General features: G+C 35.0%; 2 protein-coding genes across 6 annotated transcripts; one reads left to right on the top strand and one right to left on the bottom strand.

Annotated features, from left to right (window-relative positions):
- Nucleotides 1-657: 657 nt before the first annotated feature.
- LOC125681393 (C-type lectin domain family 4 member E-like) lies at nt 658-11,139 on the bottom strand. Its single transcript, XM_048921453.2, has 4 exons — nt 11,036-11,139; nt 3,576-3,661; nt 3,343-3,436; nt 658-912 (listed from the first exon to the last, which is right to left on the bottom strand). Exons 1-4 carry the CDS (start codon nt 11,112-11,114, stop codon nt 671-673), a joined length of 501 nt encoding a protein of 166 aa, XP_048777410.2. The 5' UTR covers nt 11,115-11,139; the 3' UTR covers nt 658-670.
- Nucleotides 6,707-20,927, top strand: LOC125681392 (uncharacterized). 5 transcript variants are annotated; one of them, XM_056156962.1, is made up of 6 exons: nt 6,720-6,807; nt 14,115-14,349; nt 14,549-14,607; nt 14,762-15,162; nt 15,291-16,251; nt 16,390-20,927. In XM_056156962.1, exon 6 carries the CDS (start codon nt 18,401-18,403, stop codon nt 19,841-19,843), a length of 1,443 nt encoding a protein of 480 aa, XP_056012937.1. In that variant the 5' UTR covers nt 6,720-6,807; nt 14,115-14,349; nt 14,549-14,607; nt 14,762-15,162; nt 15,291-16,251; nt 16,390-18,400; the 3' UTR covers nt 19,844-20,927. The 5 variants fall into 5 exon arrangements, with proteins under 5 accessions (XP_056012936.1, XP_056012937.1, XP_056012933.1 ...); XM_056156958.1 differs by having other exon boundaries at nt 14,115-14,607; nt 15,291-15,348; nt 15,826-16,251; XM_056156960.1 differs by having other exon boundaries at nt 14,115-14,607; nt 15,291-15,348; nt 15,451-16,251.
- The last annotated feature ends 1,261 nt before the right edge of the window (nt 20,928-22,188 follow it).

The following is a 22,188-nucleotide window of genomic DNA, read 5'->3' as shown; positions in this document are numbered from 1 at the left end:
TCTCCATCGTCAACTTCTCATATTTATGTAGCAATATTCCATTATTACCTGCATATAGTATTTATATCTCTCTGATTCGATACGCAAGAGCTTGTTCTGCGTATGGTCAGTATATCGAGGCAGGCTACTGACAAACAAGTTGATGATGCAGGGGTTTCAACACTTTCGTTTAAAGTCAGCATTTCGCAAATTCTATTGTCGTTATAACGATCTAGTTTGCCAATACAACCTGTCATTGGGTCAAATGCTGTGTGAGGTGTTTCATACCGATTGTTAGACAGTTCTTGGCACACCGATTTTGACTACGGACAACTCAGTTTACGTGATCGAGATACAGGGCTCACGGTGGGTTTGCCTGGTCCACAAAGGATGCTTACTCCTCTTAGGCACCTGACCCCCCTCTGGTATATCCAGGGGTCCACATTTGCCCAACTCGTTATTTTGTAATGCTTTTAGGAGTTATTAGATTGATTACTCTTCGTGAACTTTACCTTTCACATAGTAGATGACAATGATATGATTTACTTGCTGTTTGAAAGAATCATTGGATTCGTTATCTTCACCTTTGATATTACAGGTGGTACTAATATTTTCAAGTTTTGTATAACATTGAACAATATTTCCTAGTTTCCACTCTCAAAGAATGTAACGATGAGCTCATTTCAAACTTTTATTTTTCACAAATGTATCCACCGTGGTAAGTGCCATTGTCACAAGGGACGTCATGAAATGTGTAGCGCTCTCCTGCGTAAAAGAACATGCAGTCTTGTGGAGATCTGTCAGTTCCGTTAGGTTGTCCGCCACCAAACGCATGATACGTCATCTTCATCATTTTTCCATTCCTGATCCACCTCCAATCTCCTCTTAGTTTCCTCCTGTTTATGTTCCTCCCACCGACGTAGAAATGAAGACCTGAAATAAGCAAGGATAGGCTTTGTTTGATTGGAAAATAATAGTTCAAATTACATATATCAAAATAATTGGACAATGCAGACTCGTGAGTGAAACAGCTTTCTATTGTAGATCACAGTGATATGATATTCTTGCTGTTAGAAAAAATCATTGGATTTCTACTGTAGGCCAACTCTTACACAGGAAAACACATTTTCTCTTATATTTGAATATGATTTCCCAAATTGTATAGCCTTGTTAATGAGTATATGGATATCTTTAGGATTTCAGAATAGTAGGGAACCTATGCTCCATTGAGGCGAGGTGGGATAGCAGTTTTAGACAGCTGTGGGGCTCATTTCAGAAAATATTTTTTTTACATAATAAAACTCTGGTTCTCTGATGAAAAAGGATTTTCAAAATGCGATTACCGTGGGCATATTTTTACTTTTAAGACAGTGTGTGTGTGTGTGTGTGTGTGTGTGTTTCAGGGTTCAGGGAATCTTACTATATATATATATATATACATGTATATATATATATACATGTATATATATATATATATATATATATATATATATATATATATATATTATATATATATATACTCTGGGGCTCTATCATAAAGAGATGTTCTGTGCAACTCATGTTACTCTGTCTTTCATGGGATCAACACAAGTTAGGGCAAATTGAGAGTTACTGCCTTTCTTTATAATCATGTCTTCGTTTTGAAATCATTCCAACAGATTTTCAAGAAGCCTTTAGAATTGTCGCAACCTATAACATGGTCTTAATTACCAACCTGGAAAGGGTCCAGAAATAGAAATTCCTGAGTGGGGGTATCCATGATAGCTCAAAAGCTCAAAAAGCTTATGAAGCTCAAAAGAGCCATATTGAACGATCTCCTACTACCATCAAGGAGACTCGCTCTAGGCGCTTCAAACGCAGGAAAACTATCACAACCAACGACAAAAACACAACTGACATATGCCCGCTTTTGAATGTTTCCAGTGTCACTTTCTCGGATTCTGAGACTTCACTATTTTCAAAGGGCCTTAAATTTTTCCCTACTCCACGCGAAGTCAATGATCAACAAATAAGAGATGACACTAAAACAGTTTTGCGCCGACTGCGGTTTAAGGAACATTTCTTCCGTAAGGACTCCAAAGATGACAGTGTCTTTGAACACCAAGATGTAACTGATGTTTTAGAGAAGCATCTCTCTACAAACCCAAAACACTTGGGAACCACTTTCAGGCAAAAGTGGAGCTTTGGAGTCTTACATTGATGCAGTTTAGGAAGAAATGGACAAAATCCTTTCAAAAACAGATTTTACCCTCAACAAAAACGAAAAATTGACATTGCAAATATTCAAAAATCAGGATAATGTTGTCATTAAAAAGACAGACAAAGGTTCTACTGTTGTTGTTATGGACAAAGACAAGTACCTAACAGAGGCTCATCAACAGCGAACAGGACGAAAGCTTTTACAAAGTTATCGTCTGACCCCACCAAAGAGTTCTCTACCAATATCACCGCAACCCTCAACAAATCGTACAACAAAAATTAGATCGGTGACAATGTTTTGGGAGCGCTTTTTCCTAACGACTGTACACCAGGAAAATGTTATTTACTGCCGAAAATCCACGAAGAAGGCATGCCAGGCCCTCCTATAGTCTGAATCACCCATTCAGGTTCTTAGACATGTCCTCAAATTTAATAACTTCATGTTCAACGGTGAATATTACCTGCAAATTAGTGACACAGATTTGGAAACAAAAATGGCACCATCCTATGCTAACATCTTTATGGGGAGACTAAAACGTAGAATCCTACAATATTGGACAATTAATCAAAGTCATATTGTCTAGAATGGGAAATAAATGTAGGTGTCCAAAGACTATTTTAGAATATCCAAGACAACGACTAACATCTAAAAATCATCACCAATGCAACTTTACGCAGGTGCAAATCACAGTTTTCATATTACAATATTTACATTTCCAATGTTTTGAAATGATAGATATTTCCTAATGAATGTGAAGAATGTACATAATGAATGATAAAAATAGTATGACTGTTTAAACTGCTGTGGATAAACTGATTATTCAAACGGAACACACACACACACACCCTCGTAAGGAGTGTTAAAATAATTTTCTTTACCAAACAAATATTCGCTGCTATGGCCTTAAACGTCATGTATCAATACATCAGTGAATCTGAATGGGTCGTAAAATACCATGGAAATAAAACAATGTAGAACTTCCAAGATTTACAACTTATTCTCTAAGAGATTTATTGTCCACTTCAGTCTACGGCATCTAATGATAAGATTTAATCACTATTGTACAGAACATCAAGAATTTGAAAATGATTTGAAAACTTCAGAAACAGATAAAATATTTTTGACATAATGTTAAACTTGTACATTTGTGAATTTGACATTACCTGAATTCATCCTCTTCAATTTCTGTTTCATTAACATCGCTTCCTCCAGTGTTTCGAAGTTAGCCAGATACGCCCCCATTCGGCTACAGCGAGCCTGAAGAAGGAAGTAAAATATAAGCAGAAGGACCACGCAAATTGAAACCAAAAAGAGGGTTTGCCAGAAGAAATAAAAAAAAAAAAATTAAGAAAACACGTCTGATTGAATTTTGGAGATTGATAGAAATGTAACTTACAAATGCTTCGTCTGCGGAAACTTTGTCTCTGCTGATGTAATAACAGTTTTTCTCATACATATGAAATGGAGGCTTGCATTTGTCAGCTATAAACGAAACAAAACAACACAATTTAGCACTTGGACTTCCTGTAGAATCGTCATTAGTTGAGGTGAGTTATTTTTCGCTAATATTAATAACCTCAGCAAGTTTACAGCTTAACTAATTAGAAACCTCCCAAGTATGAACCAATCCAAGAATTTATTTCCCAATCCAAGAAGAAACGAAAACAATTTCACAAACAAAATCATTAAAGATTGAGAGAGTGATACATCAGACAGTTTCAGTATCACAAACAATCACTAAAGATTGAGAGATTGATACATCAGACAGTTTAAGTATCACAAACAATCACTAAAGATTGGGAGATTGATACATCAGACAGTTTCAGTATCACAATCAATCACTAAAGATTGAGAGATTGATACATCAGACAGTTTAAGTATCACAAACAATCACTAAAGATTGAGAGAGTGATACATCAGACAGTTTAAATATCACAAACAATCACTAAAGATTGAGAGAGTGATACATCAGACAGTTTCAGTATCACAAACAATCACTGAAGATTGAGAGAGTGATACATCCGACAGTTTAAGTATCACAAACAATCACTAAAGATTGAGAGAGTGATATATCAGACAGTTTCAGTATCACAATCACTAAAGATTGAGAGTGATACATCAGACAGTTTCAGTATCACAAACAATCACTAAAGATTGAGAGATTGATACATCAGACAGTTTCAGTATCACAAACAATCACTAAAGATTGGGAGATTGATACATCAGACAATATCACAAACAATCACTAAAGATTGAGAGATTGATACATCAGACAGTTTAAATATCACAAACAATCACTAAAGATTGAGAAAGTGATACATCAGACAGTTTAAATATCACAATCACTAAAGATTGAGAGATTGATACATCAGACGGTTTAAATATCACAAACAATCACTAAAGATTGGGAGATTGATACATCAGACAGTTTCAGTATCACAATCACTAAAGATTGAGAGAGTGATACATCAGACAGTTTCAGTATCACAAACAATCACTGAAGATTGGGAGATTGATACATCAGACAATTTCAGTATCTCAAGCAATCACTAAAGATTGAGAGATTGATACATCAGACAGTTTCAGTATCACAAACAATCACTAAAGATTGAGAGAGTGATACATCAGACAGTTTCAGTATCACAATCACTAAAGATTGAGAGATTGATATATCAGACAGTTTCAGTATCAGAAATAATCACTAAAGATTGGGAGATTGATACATCAGACAGTTTCAGTATCACAATCACTAAAGATTGAGAGATTGATACATCAGACAGTTTCAGTATCACAAACAATCACTAAAGATTGGGAGATTGATACATCAGACAGTTTAAATATCACAAACAATCACTAAAGATTGAGAGATTGATACATCAGACAGTTTAAATATCACAAACAATCACTAAAGATTGAGAGATTGATACATCAGACAGTTTAAATATCACAAACAATCACTAAAGATTGGGAGATTGATATATCAGACAGTTTAGATATCACAAACAATCACTAATGATTGAGAGATTGATACATCAGACAGTTTAAATATCACAAACAATCACTAAAGATTGAGAGTGATACATCAGACAGTTTAAATATCACAAACAATCACTAAAGATTGAGAGATTGATACATCAGACAGTTTCAGTATCACAAACAATCACTAAAGATTGAGAGATTGATACATCAGACAGTTTAAGTATCACAAACGTTGTACATCTCGATAGATATTTGATAATCTTGTAATTAGTCTTCAATTCTTCCTCAAAAGTGTCGTTAGGTTTTTTTCATTCAATTTTATTCAGGTATGAAATATTGCGGAATGTCATGATTGTAAATTTACAATAACAAATTGAAACCTGGCATAATCTATAGCACTATGTAGTTATAACAGTTAAGAATAAATAACTATGAATAACATGACATATGATGATATAATAACCTTAGGATAACTATGAAACTTTAATAAGCTTATTTCCAATGGGGCTCTTATATTGATATGATAGATATGATTAACAGAAAAACAAAAATTACATGGCTAGGAATGGGAATTTTGGCAGGTTTTGATTAATAGTTGCGTAACGAGATAGCTGTCTGAACTATTTCACTTCTGACACCAATATAATTGTAACGAGATAGCTATCTATAACCATCTCACTTCTGATACCATTATAATATTGAATGCGACAGTCAGGATTTCGGCCCTTTCAATATTGTCATTTACCGAGATATGATAGAAGAACAAAACATTTAATTTCAGTTCATGAATTTATTGAGTCTGCATTAAATAATTCTAATTACATTATATGGCATAATAATTGATCATAATTAATCCAGGCTTCTTAACCACCCCTAAGTACAACAAAGTCAGATTCTGAAATAATCAGAATATGTGACTTGTAGCCTATATCTAAAAATAAAATTAAAATAATTTCTACTAATTTAAGAATTTCCCCAATTTAGTCTGATCTCAAAATAATTGAGATATGTGACTAGTAAAGTGTAAAAATAAGTTAAATACAAATTCCTAACTTTAACTAGTTTAAATGAAGATTTAATTAAGATCGAATCCTGAAATAATCAAGATATGTGATCCCAATTAAATTCCCTAACTTACTAAGAGCAATTTAAATAAATTAACAGTTGGCTTAATAAAAATATAATTACCAAAAAACCTATTGATCTGTTCCAAAAAAATGAAAAATAGCAGACTGGCGAATTTACGGAAAACTCGCCTTATATACTCCGTAATAAAATCCGTATCTAACTCTGATACGAATTCGTATAGAAAAATACGAATTCGTATCAAATATTACGGAGATTTACGGAGAACCTATACGGAAAATAGTTCCATAAAAATCTAGCAACTTCCATTAAATTTAACAATAAAAAATAGGAATAGTTTCACTCATACGACATTAAATAATTAATTACATACCTTGTAGAAGTTCATAATTTGTTTTTACCGCCTCTGTATATATACGCGGATCAAAGAAAAAGTTTGACCTGGAAGTGTGACGTTATATTCCATAATGCAACATACATAGCAGAAACATGTAAACATTGTGAAGTGAAAGTTAAAAGGATTGGGATGTAACCGTCACTACACCGTGAAATTGCATTTACAGGTAAAAGGTAACAATATTTATCAGCTAAATATATTGGCCATGAATTAACAATCCAATACACAACTACACATGAAGCACATGTCATCCGTACGACACACGTGGTGTTAACTCTATATTTTAAAACAAGAAAAATACTCTTGATACATAATAAAATGTTACTGTATGAACTTCTAATAACCCAGAGAGAAAATACTCGTATTAACACAATACATAATACCTATCAAACTCAATCTATTTCACTCTGTCATCGTAATTATGAGATTAAAGGACACAACGCATGTTTCTAAACTTTTTCATTTTTTCAGCAAAATTAACTCTTTTTATGCCTAAAACTACTTTAAATGTGTTTTAAATGAAATATTTTGTGTAGTTTTCGAGTTTGAAAGCGATGAAATTCAAATCTTGCGATATGCATATTTTCTTTCGCTAGTTTACGCGCCATTTTGTGTGACGTCATATGCGCCCTCGGGTTTGAAAACATCTATTAGCCATTTCATAAACAGATTAGATTTAATCGACAAAAAACCAATTGTCACGTTAACGGCTTGTAAATAATAATGCATTAAGATGTTTTGTGCCGTGCTCGGGTGTACTAGTTGTCGGTAGAAAGGATTTAGACTGAGTATTTTTCAATTTTTCGAAGGAAGGTACGAGAAAAAAGACGTGGATAATTTTTTTGTTGGAGCAAGAACTTTACCTTAAAAAACACACCCAGTCACCTTTTCAAACATCGCTTGGACAGAGACCCTGATAAACTGCGAGAAAATGGATATATCGAAGCTATAAGCACTGGTAGGCCTATAGCATACATTCTGTTTTGCTCTTCAAATTCAATACACACTCGGATCAACTGACCTTCACCTTGTAACAACATACATCGACGATACAATGTAACTTCTACCAACTGGTAGATTTACAACAACAACAAATTAAAGATACAAAATAATTGAACTTTTAATTATACAAATAATAGAATATTGTATTTCCTAACGTTAAATTGAATTATAAAATTATTTCTTTATTGAACTCGTAGCATCTTGAGTGCGTCAGTAGGCTATAACGCCGTGCTCCCACTTCGTACTTCCTAAAGACGTGCAGATCACAATTCAAAAATAGTAATAAGATTGCTTTATCAAAATAAAATAATGTGATTACCACTTTAAATTTTAATATTTTTATTGATTTGTGTGTGTGTTGTCTTTTTCTTTCTTTCCGAAATGCACGCGTGACAATAGCTTGGCCTAGTTGTCAACAATTTAACGTATCATAATTTGTCTAATCCAAAAATAAATAATGATTGCACTGTTTATTTTAGAAAAACAGCGCCAATTACAGATGTATAAAGGAATAACATCCCCAAACAGTTTGTAGACAGCGACCCATATAAACATTATTTACTCACAATTTTGCCGATTTCATACACGCTTTACTCGCTATATTTGGGTATTTACATCGTTATTTGTGTGCACTGGTGGCGAACACATATAAAACTCGGACAATTTATCAACATCGATTTAAATGTTGCCCATGGTAAATTAATTAGGCCCCTAAAAGTTGAGTTTTTAATCATATCTCGCAGTACTTTCACAATCCGAAGGGCGCATGTGACGTCACTGTACGGTAATTTCAAAAGTTCATAAATAAAATTATCAAGCTATACGCGGGTGAAAACCTCAAATATTACAGTTGGAATGTTGGCAGGTTTGGATTAATAGTTGGAATGTTGGCAGGTTTGGATTAATAGTTGGAATGTTGGCAGGTTTGGATTAATAGTTGCATAATGCGTTGAAAACGTACAAGCTTCAAACATATTTTGATGATAGAATTCTAAAATTTTATAAAAAGAAGTGTTTTGCCAAAATTGGACAAGTTATCTTATCATATTCCTTCCCTTGCTGGCTAATAAGTAGCTGCAATAATGTAGCCCTCTCCTGATTTATTGGGGGGGGGGGGGGGGGGGGGGGGGGGGGGGCTGAAAACGTCAGAATAAAAAAAATCGGATAGGGCTACATTATTGCAGCTATCTAATAAGGATTTAACAGCTTTTTTTTTTTGGACGTCAAAAACAAATCGACTTTATTATATTAAACTGTGTTACACAAGGAGTTGTTTTCATCAAGTCGGATCGAAATTTTAATTTTGTGTCACAGATCAAAAATGAATTCCCCTTGCATAAATTGATACTTAATGTGGTGTGATTTAGTACTTCACGTTCGAGATTTACTGTACTGAAGTTTTTTTTTTAAATCATTGATCAATAACGATGTAAATATAATTTATTTTTACATGTTACACGCTTTTTCATTGGTTGAAAAATTATTGGAATATCGTATCCAACGAAAAAATAAAATAAATGGCTTTCTATTGGAATGTTTGGGATTCATCTGGATGATTCGTATTTTTTTATATATAGATTAGGGAATCCTGAAAAGAAAGACTTAACAGTTATATCGATCTATATAAATTCATTAAACAAAAACAAACAAATATCAAATATAAATAATATTAATTATGCAAAATGAAATAAACATGGCTATTTGAGGACCCCCCCCCCCAATAACAACACACGTCTGCTTCTGCAATTCCGGGCTGAGAGTTAAATGTATTCAACCGGGGATGACAATAGTCCAGTTTGCACCTTGCGACAACTTCCTTCTCGTATAAACCGAACCATATTGCTACTTCGATGTCCAGTGCGCGTGACCTTTGACCTTTTGACCCCAAAATCGATAGGGAACATCTTCATCCCATGGGTAGTCCATATGTATGATATGGTGACGGTAGGTGGAAAGGATAACGCTTTAGAGCCCGGAAACCATATTGCTACTTCGATGTCCAGTGCGCTTGACCTTTGACCTTTTGACCCCATAATCGATAGGGAACATCTTCATCCCATGGGTAGTCCATATGTATGATGTGGTGACTGTAGGTGGAAAGGATAACGCTTTAGAGCCCGGAAACCATATTGCTACTTCGATGTCCAGTGCGCTTGACCTTTGGACCCCAAAACCAATAGGGAACATCTTCATCCCATGGGTAGTCCATATGTATGATATGGTGACTGTAGGTGGAAAGGATAACGCTTTAGAGCCCGGAAACCATATTGCTACTTTGATGTCCAGTGCGCTTGACCTTTGACCTTTTCACCCCAAAATCGATAGGGAACATCTTCATCCCATGGGTAGTCCATATGTATGATATGGTGACGGTAGGTGGAAAGGATAATGCTTTAGAGTCCAGAAACCATTGTGTCTACAGACGGACGGACGGACAGACAGACGGACAACCTGATTCCAGTATACCCCCCCCCCCCCCCACAACTTGTTGCGGGGGGTATAATGATGTAAAAATAAAGCAGTTAAAAGGAAATAATAACAATGCATAGATAATATAAGATGGTATATCTAGTAGTAAATGTGCTTTTCACCGTGAAGTGATGGAAATGACAAGGTTGTAGAGGCTAAATCGGTGAGAAACTGTAACCAATCAGAGTTCAATATCATAAATCATAATTATAGCTGAGTTATATCTATGAGAGAAAAGTTTTAAAGATTATGTAAGGAATAAGAGATGGTTTGAAATGCGCAGTCATGAATTAAAATACTTTAAACAATAAACAATTCACATTAAGATGCTGCTTTTAAAGTAAATAATGCAATTTCAAAAAGTTACTTAAAAAAGGTTAACCATTAGACGGTCTTTCCACGTCTTGCCTTTACAAAGATTAGGAAGAAGATTAGTCACCTCAACCTGGGTAGTAGATACTAGTACACAGAGTACGTAAATAATCAATAACCACAGCAGTAACACATTTTAAACGAATCAAAATAGAGGAGGAATTCCACCAGTTCTTCTATGTTCAATATGATCTAATTCTATTTCTTATCTGAAGGTTTATGTAACTTTACAAAATATTTGTATGAAAAGATAATTAAATTAAATTTTCTTTTTAAGATATGTTGAGAAAACATGTTCTTCCCATCGATTTCAATGTAGAATTCTAGGTGAAATAAATCAAAAACTAATCAAACTTTTGTAATTTTGTTGTGAATTATTTTTTATTAATACACTCTTCAAAATGATACCATGATTACAAAAATCCCACCAGTCATTTACTACCTGTAAACTATGATAGTTTAATATCTTAGATAAGTCTAAACGAGAACTTTTTTGGGGCAAGCTTTCTTATGATTGAATTATCAATACTGATACAGTAAATGCCGCTCACCTTTCTTATCCGAACAGGCCAGTACAATTGTAGCACACAACCAACACAAAAAATAAAGCCCGATGGTCATCTTGAACATCCGCCTGATTTAGTTTGGGAATGGCATCTGCGACCAGTTATATATATTTATAAGTAAAATTCAATACAACATATTAAGTTACATCGCGTTTACTCCGCGTGATGGCACGTAAATAATTCATTATCATGGCTTATAAAACTATATATTCCTTGTAATTACAATGTTGGTTTTTTCCTCCCAAGAAATTTATTATATGAAACTTTCCTCTATTAAAAGACTACACACTCCTTATGCAAAAGATTGTTTCGAAAGAAAATGGTACTTGTATATTGCTCCCAAATTATTCTTTAAAAAAACCCAGTTTTATGTTTGTCCGTCTTAGGAAATCAAAACAGTAATAACCACCTTGAAAAACTCTTTCTGGTTCAAGTTTTGGTGAAATAAAAGCACTGATCAGAAATGTACGGAGGCCTGTTTAGGACCTATCAAAAATATATTTCTACTTTGAAATTTCAGAATTCGTTATTTCGATTTTAATTCGTTATTTCTAACTTGAAAATTTCTAAATGGACTTCCGTAGAAATGTTCACATTCTATAATAAATCTTGAATAAAGATGTGATAGCCTATTTCAAGAGAAACAATTGAATTATTGATTAGCAGTTCACATATCCATTTTTCTATTGTGAATGTGGAAAATTTCCTCTTTTGTTTAAATATGAATTACTACGACTTATGCACTGGTTAAAACTAAAAACGCCTTAATGCTGCATTCTGAAGACTTGATATGATATGATAAATACTTAATAAAAAGTTGTATTGTAAATATAACAGGATTACCATGACTTTGTTGGAGGTTTTCGTGGAATACGAATATTGAAGTCAACTGTACATATGAAATAATACAGCAGAGGTTAACAAATTTTCATAGACAACGTTTTTTTTTTTGTTTTTTTTTTTAAAATATTGTATCATATATTCTTTTAAATGGACCGAGTGATTTTGGCATAAACATATTCAATAAAACATATAGATGCTAAGTACAAGAAAATAAGAACTTGATCCATTTCACCTGCATATGGTGTTTTCTCAACTGATTCGATACGCAAGAGCTTGTTCTGCGTGTGATCACTTTTTAAATCGATGCAGGCTACAGACAAACAAGTTGATGTTACAGGGGTTTCAAGGGCATTAGCTGTCATTTTGTCACCAAAAGTTTAATTCAATAAAAATTTCTCTATATTATATATTTCAGTAATAACACCAGTATTTCATTATTTCAAACACTTTTTCATCTCAAAGCAAGCACATGAATATGTAATTTGGGTGATTAGATAATCATTGTCTTGCAAGACAATAATTTTTCCTTATAGGATTCTTTATACTAAAAGCGGTTATCTAACGTATTTTTATTAGGTTTCTGTTGTTTTTTGTACAAATGTTTTTATTAGTCAGTAATATATATATTCCTATGTCATTAGAATATTTTGAGAGGAAAAGGTTTCCATCACTTTCAACCTTATACCCTTTAAAGTCAGCATTTCGCAAATTCTATGGTCGTTATAATGATCTAGTTTATCATTAGGTCAAATTCTGCCTGACATGTTTCAGACCGTTCTTGGCACAGATTTTTGCTACGAATTACTCCGATTACCTGATCAAGATATAGGGCTTACGGCGGGTGTGACATGTTAACAGGGGATGTTTACTCCTCCTAGGCACATGGTCCCACCTCTGGTGTCTAAGCTATTGAGTATAACCTCTGTGGTTAAACTTATGTCGGAGAAACTAATGTTCACTTGATAAAAAAATATCGGGACACAGATTTCAAATCAATAATGGTTGTGTCTATTGGAACTCCCATGGAATTGTGCTCCTTTCTTAGATGACGTTTTTATATTCTTATAAAGCAGAATTTATTCAAAAACATCTACTTGAGAAGAAAAAATCTCTTGTTGTGACCTTCAATACGACATTTAGATATTATGAAAGAAAAACATAATATGATCAAACAACTATCAGAATGCAGACATAAGATGTCATATCTAATTCAACGAAAAATGAGGCTCAAATATTCTGATATATTGTTTCTGGGACCGGGACCGAAGACGAGGTTTTAGTCATGGGACCTAGACCACAGACCACGTTTTAGTCAGTACCAATATTCATTCAATACAGCGTATATATCCTTATAACTTTAATAAACCTGATCAATAATCATGTATACTAGAGGCGGTATTAGTATTTTCATTCCAAAGCGCTTTGGCTTTACAGTTCTTCAGTGGAATTTTAAAAACATTTTGTATCACATTTACTCATCTTTCCAAAGTTTTACTCTCAAAGAAAGTAACAAGGAATTAATTTCAAAATTTTACTTTTCGCAAATGTATCCACCATGATTCAAGCCACTGTCACAAGGAACGTCATGAAATGCGTAGCGCTCTCCTGTGTAAAAGAACATGCAGTCTTGTGGAGATTTGTCAATTCCGTCAGGTTGTCCGGCACCAAACGCATGATACGTCATCTTCATAATTTTTCCATTCCTGATCCACCTCCAATCTCCTCCTGTTTATGTTCGTCCCACCGACGTAGAAACTGATACCTGTAATCAACAAAGACAAACTTTTTTTGATAACAAAATAATAGTCCAAAATATTACATGCATCGCAATTATTGGATAATTTTATCACAGTACAAGTAGGCCGATTCATATACAGGGGAAGATCTTTCAAAATTTGAATACGATTTGCCAAATTGTATAGCCTTGTTTTCAATGAGAATATTTCTAGAATTCCCGCGTAGTAATGAACTTACCCTATAGAGGGGAGGTGGGGATAACAGTTCTTAGATAGCTCAGGGTCTCATTTTACGAAAGATCTCTTAACCTGGTTCTCTCATAGAAAGAAAAATTAATTTAAAAAAGGATTACAGTTGGAAAATAGTAAATTCTTGAGCCTCTCTCTCTCTCTCTGTGTGTGTGTGATTTGTACAAATGATTTTTCCTGATCATCTTTCTTATTACCAATAAGTACTTACTGTGTACATTTTTCACTTATTTTAGCCCAAGGAGGAAGTTTTTCGACATGCACTAGACAACGTTGAGTCCGCTATTGCCGATGTGGTGTACGAGAGGATGAACAGCACCTGGCCCCAATGATTGATGTCCAACGTAAAGCGATACGTCAATCGACATCGATCTGGACTTCAACCCAAGGAGCCAACAGATCTGGACTTCAACCCAAGGAGCCAACAGATCTGGACTTCAACCTAAGGAGCCAACAGATCTGGAGATTGAGGTGAGAATGGGGTTCATGATAAAATCCTCATATATAAGATTTCATGCCAATATTAAGAAACGTTTTCAAAACTTGTAAAGTACTATATAGTATTACAAAGTACATGTATATGTCATGTTCGTGGAATTCCTGCGGTGTGACGACTTCTTGATTGCCGAGTTGCAATTGAATGGAGCACGACATCTAGTTCTTGCCACAGGGCATCAACTGGGGATTCTTCGCCAGGCAAAGCGATGGTTCATCAACGGAACTTTTAAGGTTAGAAATTAAACATTACAATTCATATAACATTATACAAAATATCTATGCGTAATTCTTTATCTTTTTTTCCCTGACTATCTAACTATAGTACTAAGTAGTACATGTAAGAGCTTTATATCATTGTTATTCATATCTATATTTGTTTTTGCAGATAGTGCCAGCTTTCCTAAAACCTGCAGGACAAATACTTTCCATCCACGCCTCTGTCCAGACGGATGGGAAGTCTGTGCAAGTCGCTCTACTGTTTGTAGTGACGTCAAGACGACGGAAGGATATTGTTTAACGCCCCTCTCGAGAATCTTTCACTCATATGGAGACGTCACCATTGCCGGTGAAGGCTGCAAACTTTAGGCCTATGCTCGGCGCTTACGGCCTTTGAGCAGGGAGGGAGTTTTACTGTGCCACACCCGCTGTGACACGGGACCTCGGTTTTTGCGGTCTCATCCGAAGGACCGCCCTATTTATTCGCCTCTTACAACAAACAAAAGGGTACTGAGAACCTACTCTAACCCGGATCCACACGAGACACGACGGAAGGAGGATTTTGTTGAGGTGGATATTTTTCAAAAATCTTTATTGAAACAAAAATTATTCTATGCTTACTACTAATTTCAATACAACTGCAATTCACCTGTAATTTCATGGTTTAACATATCATGTAGTATCTGATTGGGTTTCAGGTGGTTCTGGACAAGATTGACAACGTCGCTCTTTCGGTCACTGCTGATTATGAAGCAGGTATTTTGACATGGTTATCTAAAACCCTGATACATCGATGCATCTTTTTTTATAATGTAATTTTATACTGATTTCACTTAACAAACTTATGATGTCTATTAGTTTCTACAGATTTAATTCATCTTTATTTAAATTTCGGGACTGCCGCGATGGTGTAAAGGCAGAGCGTTCGCCCTGTATGCGGAGGGTCGGGGCTCGAATCCCGGCCGCGACAGACCTAAGTCGTTCTTCTCCATCGTTAAACGCTCGGCATCAGATGTGAAAGTCACGGGTCTTCGGATATGACCTTTAAAACGGATGTCCCGTGTCACAGTAAGTGTGGCACGCTAAAGAACCTTCACTGCTCAATGGCCGTAAGCGCCGAGTATATGCCTAATTAAATTTGAAGCCTTTCACCGGCATTGGTGACGTCTACAGATGAGTGAAAAATTCTCGAGAGGGATGTTAAACAAGATACAATCCATATTTAAATTAGAGGGGTCTGGCAAGCCATTTGGGATGCATTTCCAAGAATGACCATCAAGGGATGTGTGTTACACTGGACAAAAGCTGTGTGAACCTATGTTCAACCGGGGACTAGTTGTGACATTTAGGGAAAGAGAGTCCACGCACATCTTTATAAAAACACACGATGGCCTTACCATTTCTTCCCTGGAATCACATCCCAAACCATCTTCGCTAGCCAAGGGTGACGCTCCACGGTGAAAAGAGAAACACCGTGGAGCGTCACCCTTGGCTAGCGAAGATGATCCCAAACGTGTTTGCTGCGATGCGCAGGAGATGTCCGCATTCACTGCAGGAGCTTATGGATAACATCGACAATGAGTGAATGCAGAACCCAGTATTTCCAATCAGAACATGGAGTGTATGACTTCAGTGTCCGAACTAACAATGACGTTGAAGGTAGTTTTTGACATCCCAAAATTATTTACTATTAAAATAATTAATTTACTGACTAACTATTCATAGCTATAGTCTATAGACATGTATATTTGTAACGGATTTGCAAATCAAAAATGTTTTCATTGCTTCCTGTTGCAGGTTGGCATCGGTAAGTGAATGTTCTTCAGAGAGAGGCAGAGATAGTAAGAACGCAAATTGTAGCCATGGATCTGGAAAGAAATGTCAGGAAGGTGGCCACTAGGACGCCTCAGAGCGCTAAATGCAAGAGAACATTACAGCTTCTCTTTTCTTGAAGATATGTGGTGACGTGTACTCCGCCGTGCACGATCTCCAGTGATTCTGTGCTCCATTTGTGAATGTGAACAGGGATGATCCGTGTGTGTATAAATTTATCTGTGTATCTATGTATGGGAAATTGTGATTTCATGTGTTCTATGACATATCGACGTTGTAGAATGAAAAGGTCGTATGTGTTAGATACGACCATTTAAACTTTTCTGTGAATTTGCAAAATAGACAATTATTTCTATCTAACCTATAAAATCAACATTCTATCTTAAATATTGCCATGGTAACGAAAGAAAATTATTTGGTCGTATCTAAAGTGCTGGGATATGAAAGGTCGTATAAGTATCACATACGACATTTTAGTGCATTTGAATAATTCTACAAAATATCGTATGTGACACTTACGACTTTTCATATCTCATAACTCAAAACAAAAGCAAGTTTACATGGATGTTGCTGCTAGTGAAAAAAAATTGAAAAGTGATGAATGGTGAGTAAAATTTATACGGAGAAGTATAAATTGATGTAAAATATTGGTCTATCCGACAATTTGTTATTCTAAATCGGTTTATTTTATTCTTTTAGAAGAAATACGCTTATTTGTCATTTAATATGTAATCGGTAAAGTAAGGAGATCAAGTTGTTCAATAAAAACATATAATAATTATATCATCGTAAATTAAATGTACACATTTCGGATAATGAAATGTTTATTCAGATCACACAAAATTTAAACTAAAATACAGCACATCATTTAATATAAAAATATTTCTAAAATCAACAAAAACAAATCATATCCGATTAAAAAATCACTTATGACCTTTCATATTTCAAATACATGTATTTCAGATAATGCTTGTGAATTCTGCTCCCTCAGTAAAGAAAAGCTAATTAATACCGAGAAAGAGTTGCTGTTACTACAAGATACACATGTAACTATAACAGATCATACACAGCTTTGCATGAAAGAGATGTACACCCTTACATATACAATCTTTGGATTTGTCACTTACTGAACGATATCAATCGCATAGATATTTTAAAACACAGACAAAGTGTTTTGAACAAAGACATCAAGGATCATCTCATCCAATATCACGGTGCAAAATGTCAAACTTAACACAAAATGAATCCGATGATGAGGAAATTCCACTCCGTCAATTGAAAGAAAAAATACAATCAAATAAACAAAATGATGATGATATTCCACTTAATATCCTAGCAAAGTCTATCAAAAATTCCATCAAGGTGAGGCAACCAAACGACCTGGAGCAAACAGCAGAACCACAACTGAAAGAGGATAATTACAGAAATGTACAACAGTCACTAAACACTCTTCATGAGGTTGATCACCTAGATTATTTTAGAACGGTAGGAGACAGCTGTGAAGATGAAGGGCATGTCGAAAATGCGACAGAAGAAGTAACTTCTGTAAAATCTCTACAGTCTATTATCTCTGATGATAATGAAAACGATCTTTGGATGGAGTGTGATGGTTGCTTTGATCTGAATGAAACTTTTGTTGTCGATAGTCAGAATGATTTGTTAGATATTGAAAATTTGAATGTTTTAATGCCATTGTTTAAAGATTTTGCCCCAACAGATGCAGAATCTGTACATGTCATTATCGAAAGCCAAACCAGTGAAAAAGAACCCACAGAATTTGATTCCGTGCACTTAGAAAACGGAACAGAAAACGAAACAGCATCAGAAGACAGTACGATCGATACAGAACCCAGTACCGAACGTGAAACTGACAATACATCAGAATCAGAAAGTGAGCCACACAAAATCAGTAGGTCTAGGCGTCCGTTCAAAAACCCTGAAATATGGAAACAAAATATCAGAAAGCGGAAGAGAAATGCAGGAGAGGAATATACTTCCTGCCGGGCAGAAAGTCAAACGACGGAGTTTAAATCGAAAAAATTGCAGATGCAGATTTAAATGTTTTCAAAATATTAAAGAAGATGATCAACAAAAGATATTTAGGCAATATTGGGCTTTAAGCTATGGCGGACAACGAGATTACATCAAACAAAACGTTAAAAAGGAGACAAAGGCTAAGCGAACAACAACATCATCATCAAGAAGAAAATATTCTTATCAGTACTATCTTGATAATGAACATGGGAAACAAAGAGTTTGTAAGACATTCTTCTTGGATACTCTCAATATAGGAGAAAAAACGGTATCTTACACCTTTAGTAGAAATGATGGAGTACGGTGTCAGGACCAAAGAGGCAAAAAACCTGGAAGTCGATCGCGAGTAATATCACAGGAAGACAGGAATACTGTGAGAGAGCACATTGAATCTTTCCCTACAGTTCAATCGCACTATTGTAGGAAAACGACAACCAGAAAATATCTTGAAAAACATCTATCAATAAGGAAGATGTATGAATTATATAGAGAAAAATGCAAATCAGATGATAGAGAACCTGTAAAGTATTGGCTGTATGACCATGTTTATTTCACTGAATACAACATTGGATTTCATCGTCCTAAGAAAGACATTTGTACATTTTGCGATGCTTATGAGAAAATGACACAAGAGGAAAAAGAAGTTAGGAAAAATGAACATCACAAGCATTTGGAGAGAAAGCAGCAAGCTCGGGACCAAAAGAGGAAAGACAAAGACAGGACACTGAAAGAAGAAAATATCCTGGTTGTTAACTTTGACCTCCAGAAAGTCCTCATAACTCCAAAAATGTTTGTCAGTGATGCATATTATAGTAGAAAATTATCTACCTACAATTTCACCACATATGATCTTTCATCGAGAAATGTCCAGTGCTTTGTTTGGAACGAGACCGAAGCTAAATGTGGAAGTTGTGAGATTTCTACTTGCCTTTACATTCATAACAAGGAGGTTGGAGAAAAGGATGAGATAATATATTATTCTGATAGTTGTACAGGGCAGCAAAGAAATCTGCAATTCTGCATCATGTGCTTACTCATTGTAAGTAATTTCCCAATAAAAGTTATTATACATAACTACTTTGAGAGAGGACACTCTCAAATGGAAGGTGATTCAGTACACGCCACAATTGAAAATTCAACGAAGAGATTGGAGATGTATAGTCCAAATGATTGGCTTTTAGCAATCAAAAATGCCAAACAGACGTCCCCAAAATATGCTGTACGTGAAAAACATCACACCATGATTTTAGATTTTAAAGAGTGTGCATCGTCTGTGGTTGCGAACAGAAGAAAAGACACCAACGGAGATATTGTTCATTGGAACAAAATTCCCCAAATATCATTTTTTTCAAGTACGACTTCAGCGAGGATTACAGGAGCTTGAACATCAACCATGGCAGGCGGAGAATGAAGTCCCTGGAAGATTATTGTCTAAAACCACTCTACAGACAACGGCTGCCGATTTCCGATGCAAAACGTGCTGATTTGATGGGGTTATGTGACAAGGGACTTGTTCCGTCAAAATATCACAATTTCTAGAACAGTCTACCCTATGACAGCAAAGAGGGTGACATTCTTCCAGAACCAAACAGTTCGGACGAATCGGAGGTTGACGAGTGAATTTCTGAATGTTTTCACTAAACAAAATGTGTCACATTAACAGTATTTCTGAAGAAGAACAATAATTCCAAATTGATTGTTTCTGTTTATTGTAAACTGTTCAATGTTTGAAAATTTCCACGTTGATATTACTTGTTTTTCTTAATAAAGAACTAAAACCAATCAAGTTCTATTCATGTACAACTTGATATCACAAATACATTAGGCTTATGTAATTATGTTACATGAGTTCTACAATAATATTGATTAAATACCTGTATTATTTTTTGTCATTCAAAACTGATTTGAATATAATAACAAATTATGGCTTACATTTACACAAGTTTAAGATTTTTTTTTACATGTTGGGCGTACATGTATAAAAAAAATAAGTTTTACTCTTGCATAATCATTTAGCATTGTGTCATTTAAATACGGTGAATTTTCTACCATTGCCATATTTCCGACAAAATGATCATTAAATTTTCCTAAAAAATAAAAGGTTGTAAGTGATACTTACGACCATGATTGTCTTGTGTCTCGCCATTAAAAACGTCGTAAGTGTTACTTACAACTATTCATATCGCTGGAATAAAGTAATGAAACGTCGTATCTTATTGTTTAACAGCTATATAAGTAAAACAACAAAGTATTGACAATTATAAAAATATATAGATCACATAATTTCATCTCTATAGAATACTGTTAAGATAATTTGCATAAAACAGTTTTTCTTCGCTACTGAAAAATATGAAAATTCTAGTTACGACATTTTCATTCTACAACGTCGATATACAGACATGTGATTTCATGAATTTCTTCATAAAGCATTTTCAGTTGTTTGTCAATCAAAATGAACATGAAATGAATGGTGTTCTCTTTTTTGTTGAGACAATATGCTCCATGATCACAAATCGAAAGTAGACTTTAAATATTCGAATATAGAACTTACCCCTGCGATAGATTTATTTTAAACATTTTGCTTAAAGAGGTTTGCTCCTGAGTCTATAGGAGTTAAAAGGTTATGGGTCAAATTTTTGCATTATTGGCAAAAATACGAATTTTTCATACAATATATCAGATAAATAATAGAAACAATCTTAAGAGTTGATTGATTGAATATTGTTAAATAAAGTTCCTCTCGAGAATATTTTACTCATATGAAGGGCTGCAAAATTTCGGCGTATGCTCGGCGCTTACGGTCTTTGAGCAGGAAGGGGTCTTTATCGTGCCACACCTGCTGTGACACGGAACCTCGATTTTTATACGCCCGTCTGAAGACGTCCGGGACGTATTATGGTATGACGTTCATGTCCGTCCGTCTGTTAGCTTTTTCGTGTCCGACCCGTAACTTAAATACTACAAGGCCTAGAATCATCAAACTTTGTCTGTAGATACATCTTGGGTAGAAGGTGTGTCGCACATTAAAACCAGGTCACTGTGACTTTTCATTATGAAGATATGGACATATATGGCAAAAACTTGTCCGGCTCATAACTTGAAAACTATTAGACCTAGAATCACCAAAATTGGTCAATTAATGCATCTTAGGTAGAAGGTGTGTCGCATCCTACTTTAAGGTCACTGTGACATTTAATTAAGGTGATATAAAAAAAAATGTTTTAATGGGTACAATCTATACTGTTAACAATATGTGACGGGCGTATCATCATGTGCCGTGGCGGTGCACTTTATTGAGATCTCATCCGAAGGGCCGCTCCATTTAGTCGCCTTCTACGAAAATCAAGGGGTACTGAGGACCTATTCTAACCCGGGTCCCCACGGGAGTTAAGAGTTGATGTTCTGTTTGGAATATATACATCAATCAAGGTAATGGATAACAACATTTCAATCAGTTCCATGTCTACTATTTGTATAAAAAATACATTTCCGGGAGCATATACTGTACATCATTACATGTATGTGTATACATAACCAAAGTAAGCTACACTACCTCTAGTGCAGAATACAGGGACTGCTTAGATAAATTAAGTGTCATCATATCCAAATTTCGAGATACACATGCCATTGTAATAGCGGGAGATATGAACAACACACTGCTAGATTGCAGATACAATTGTGAAGATAAACTCCTCAAAAGGTTTATTATATGGACGTTATCAAGATTTA

The sequence above is a fragment of the Ostrea edulis genome, chromosome 2, assembly GCF_947568905.1.
Source record: "Ostrea edulis chromosome 2, xbOstEdul1.1, whole genome shotgun sequence".
Lineage (NCBI taxonomy): Eukaryota > Metazoa > Mollusca > Bivalvia > Ostreida > Ostreidae > Ostrea > Ostrea edulis.
The sequence above is the reverse complement of the archived record's forward strand: the minus strand, read 5'-3'. Positions and strand labels throughout refer to the sequence as shown.

Coding starts and splice junctions, on each gene's coding strand:
- LOC125681392 (XM_056156961.1), top strand. CDS start 18,401: ATGCAGGAGAGGAATATACTTCCTGCCGGGCAGAAAGTCAAACGACGG.
- LOC125681393 (XM_048921453.2), bottom strand. CDS start 11,114: ATGTTCAAGATGACCATCGGGCTTTATTTTTTGTGTTGGTTGTGTGCT. Junction 3,662..11,035: donor GGCCTGTTCGGATAAGAAAG/GTGAGCGGCATT, acceptor TTTCGTTTATAG/CTGACAAATGCAAGCCTCCA. Junction 3,437..3,575: donor TTTCCGCAGACGAAGCATTT/GTAAGTTACATT, acceptor TTCCTTCTTCAG/GCTCGCTGTAGCCGAATGGG.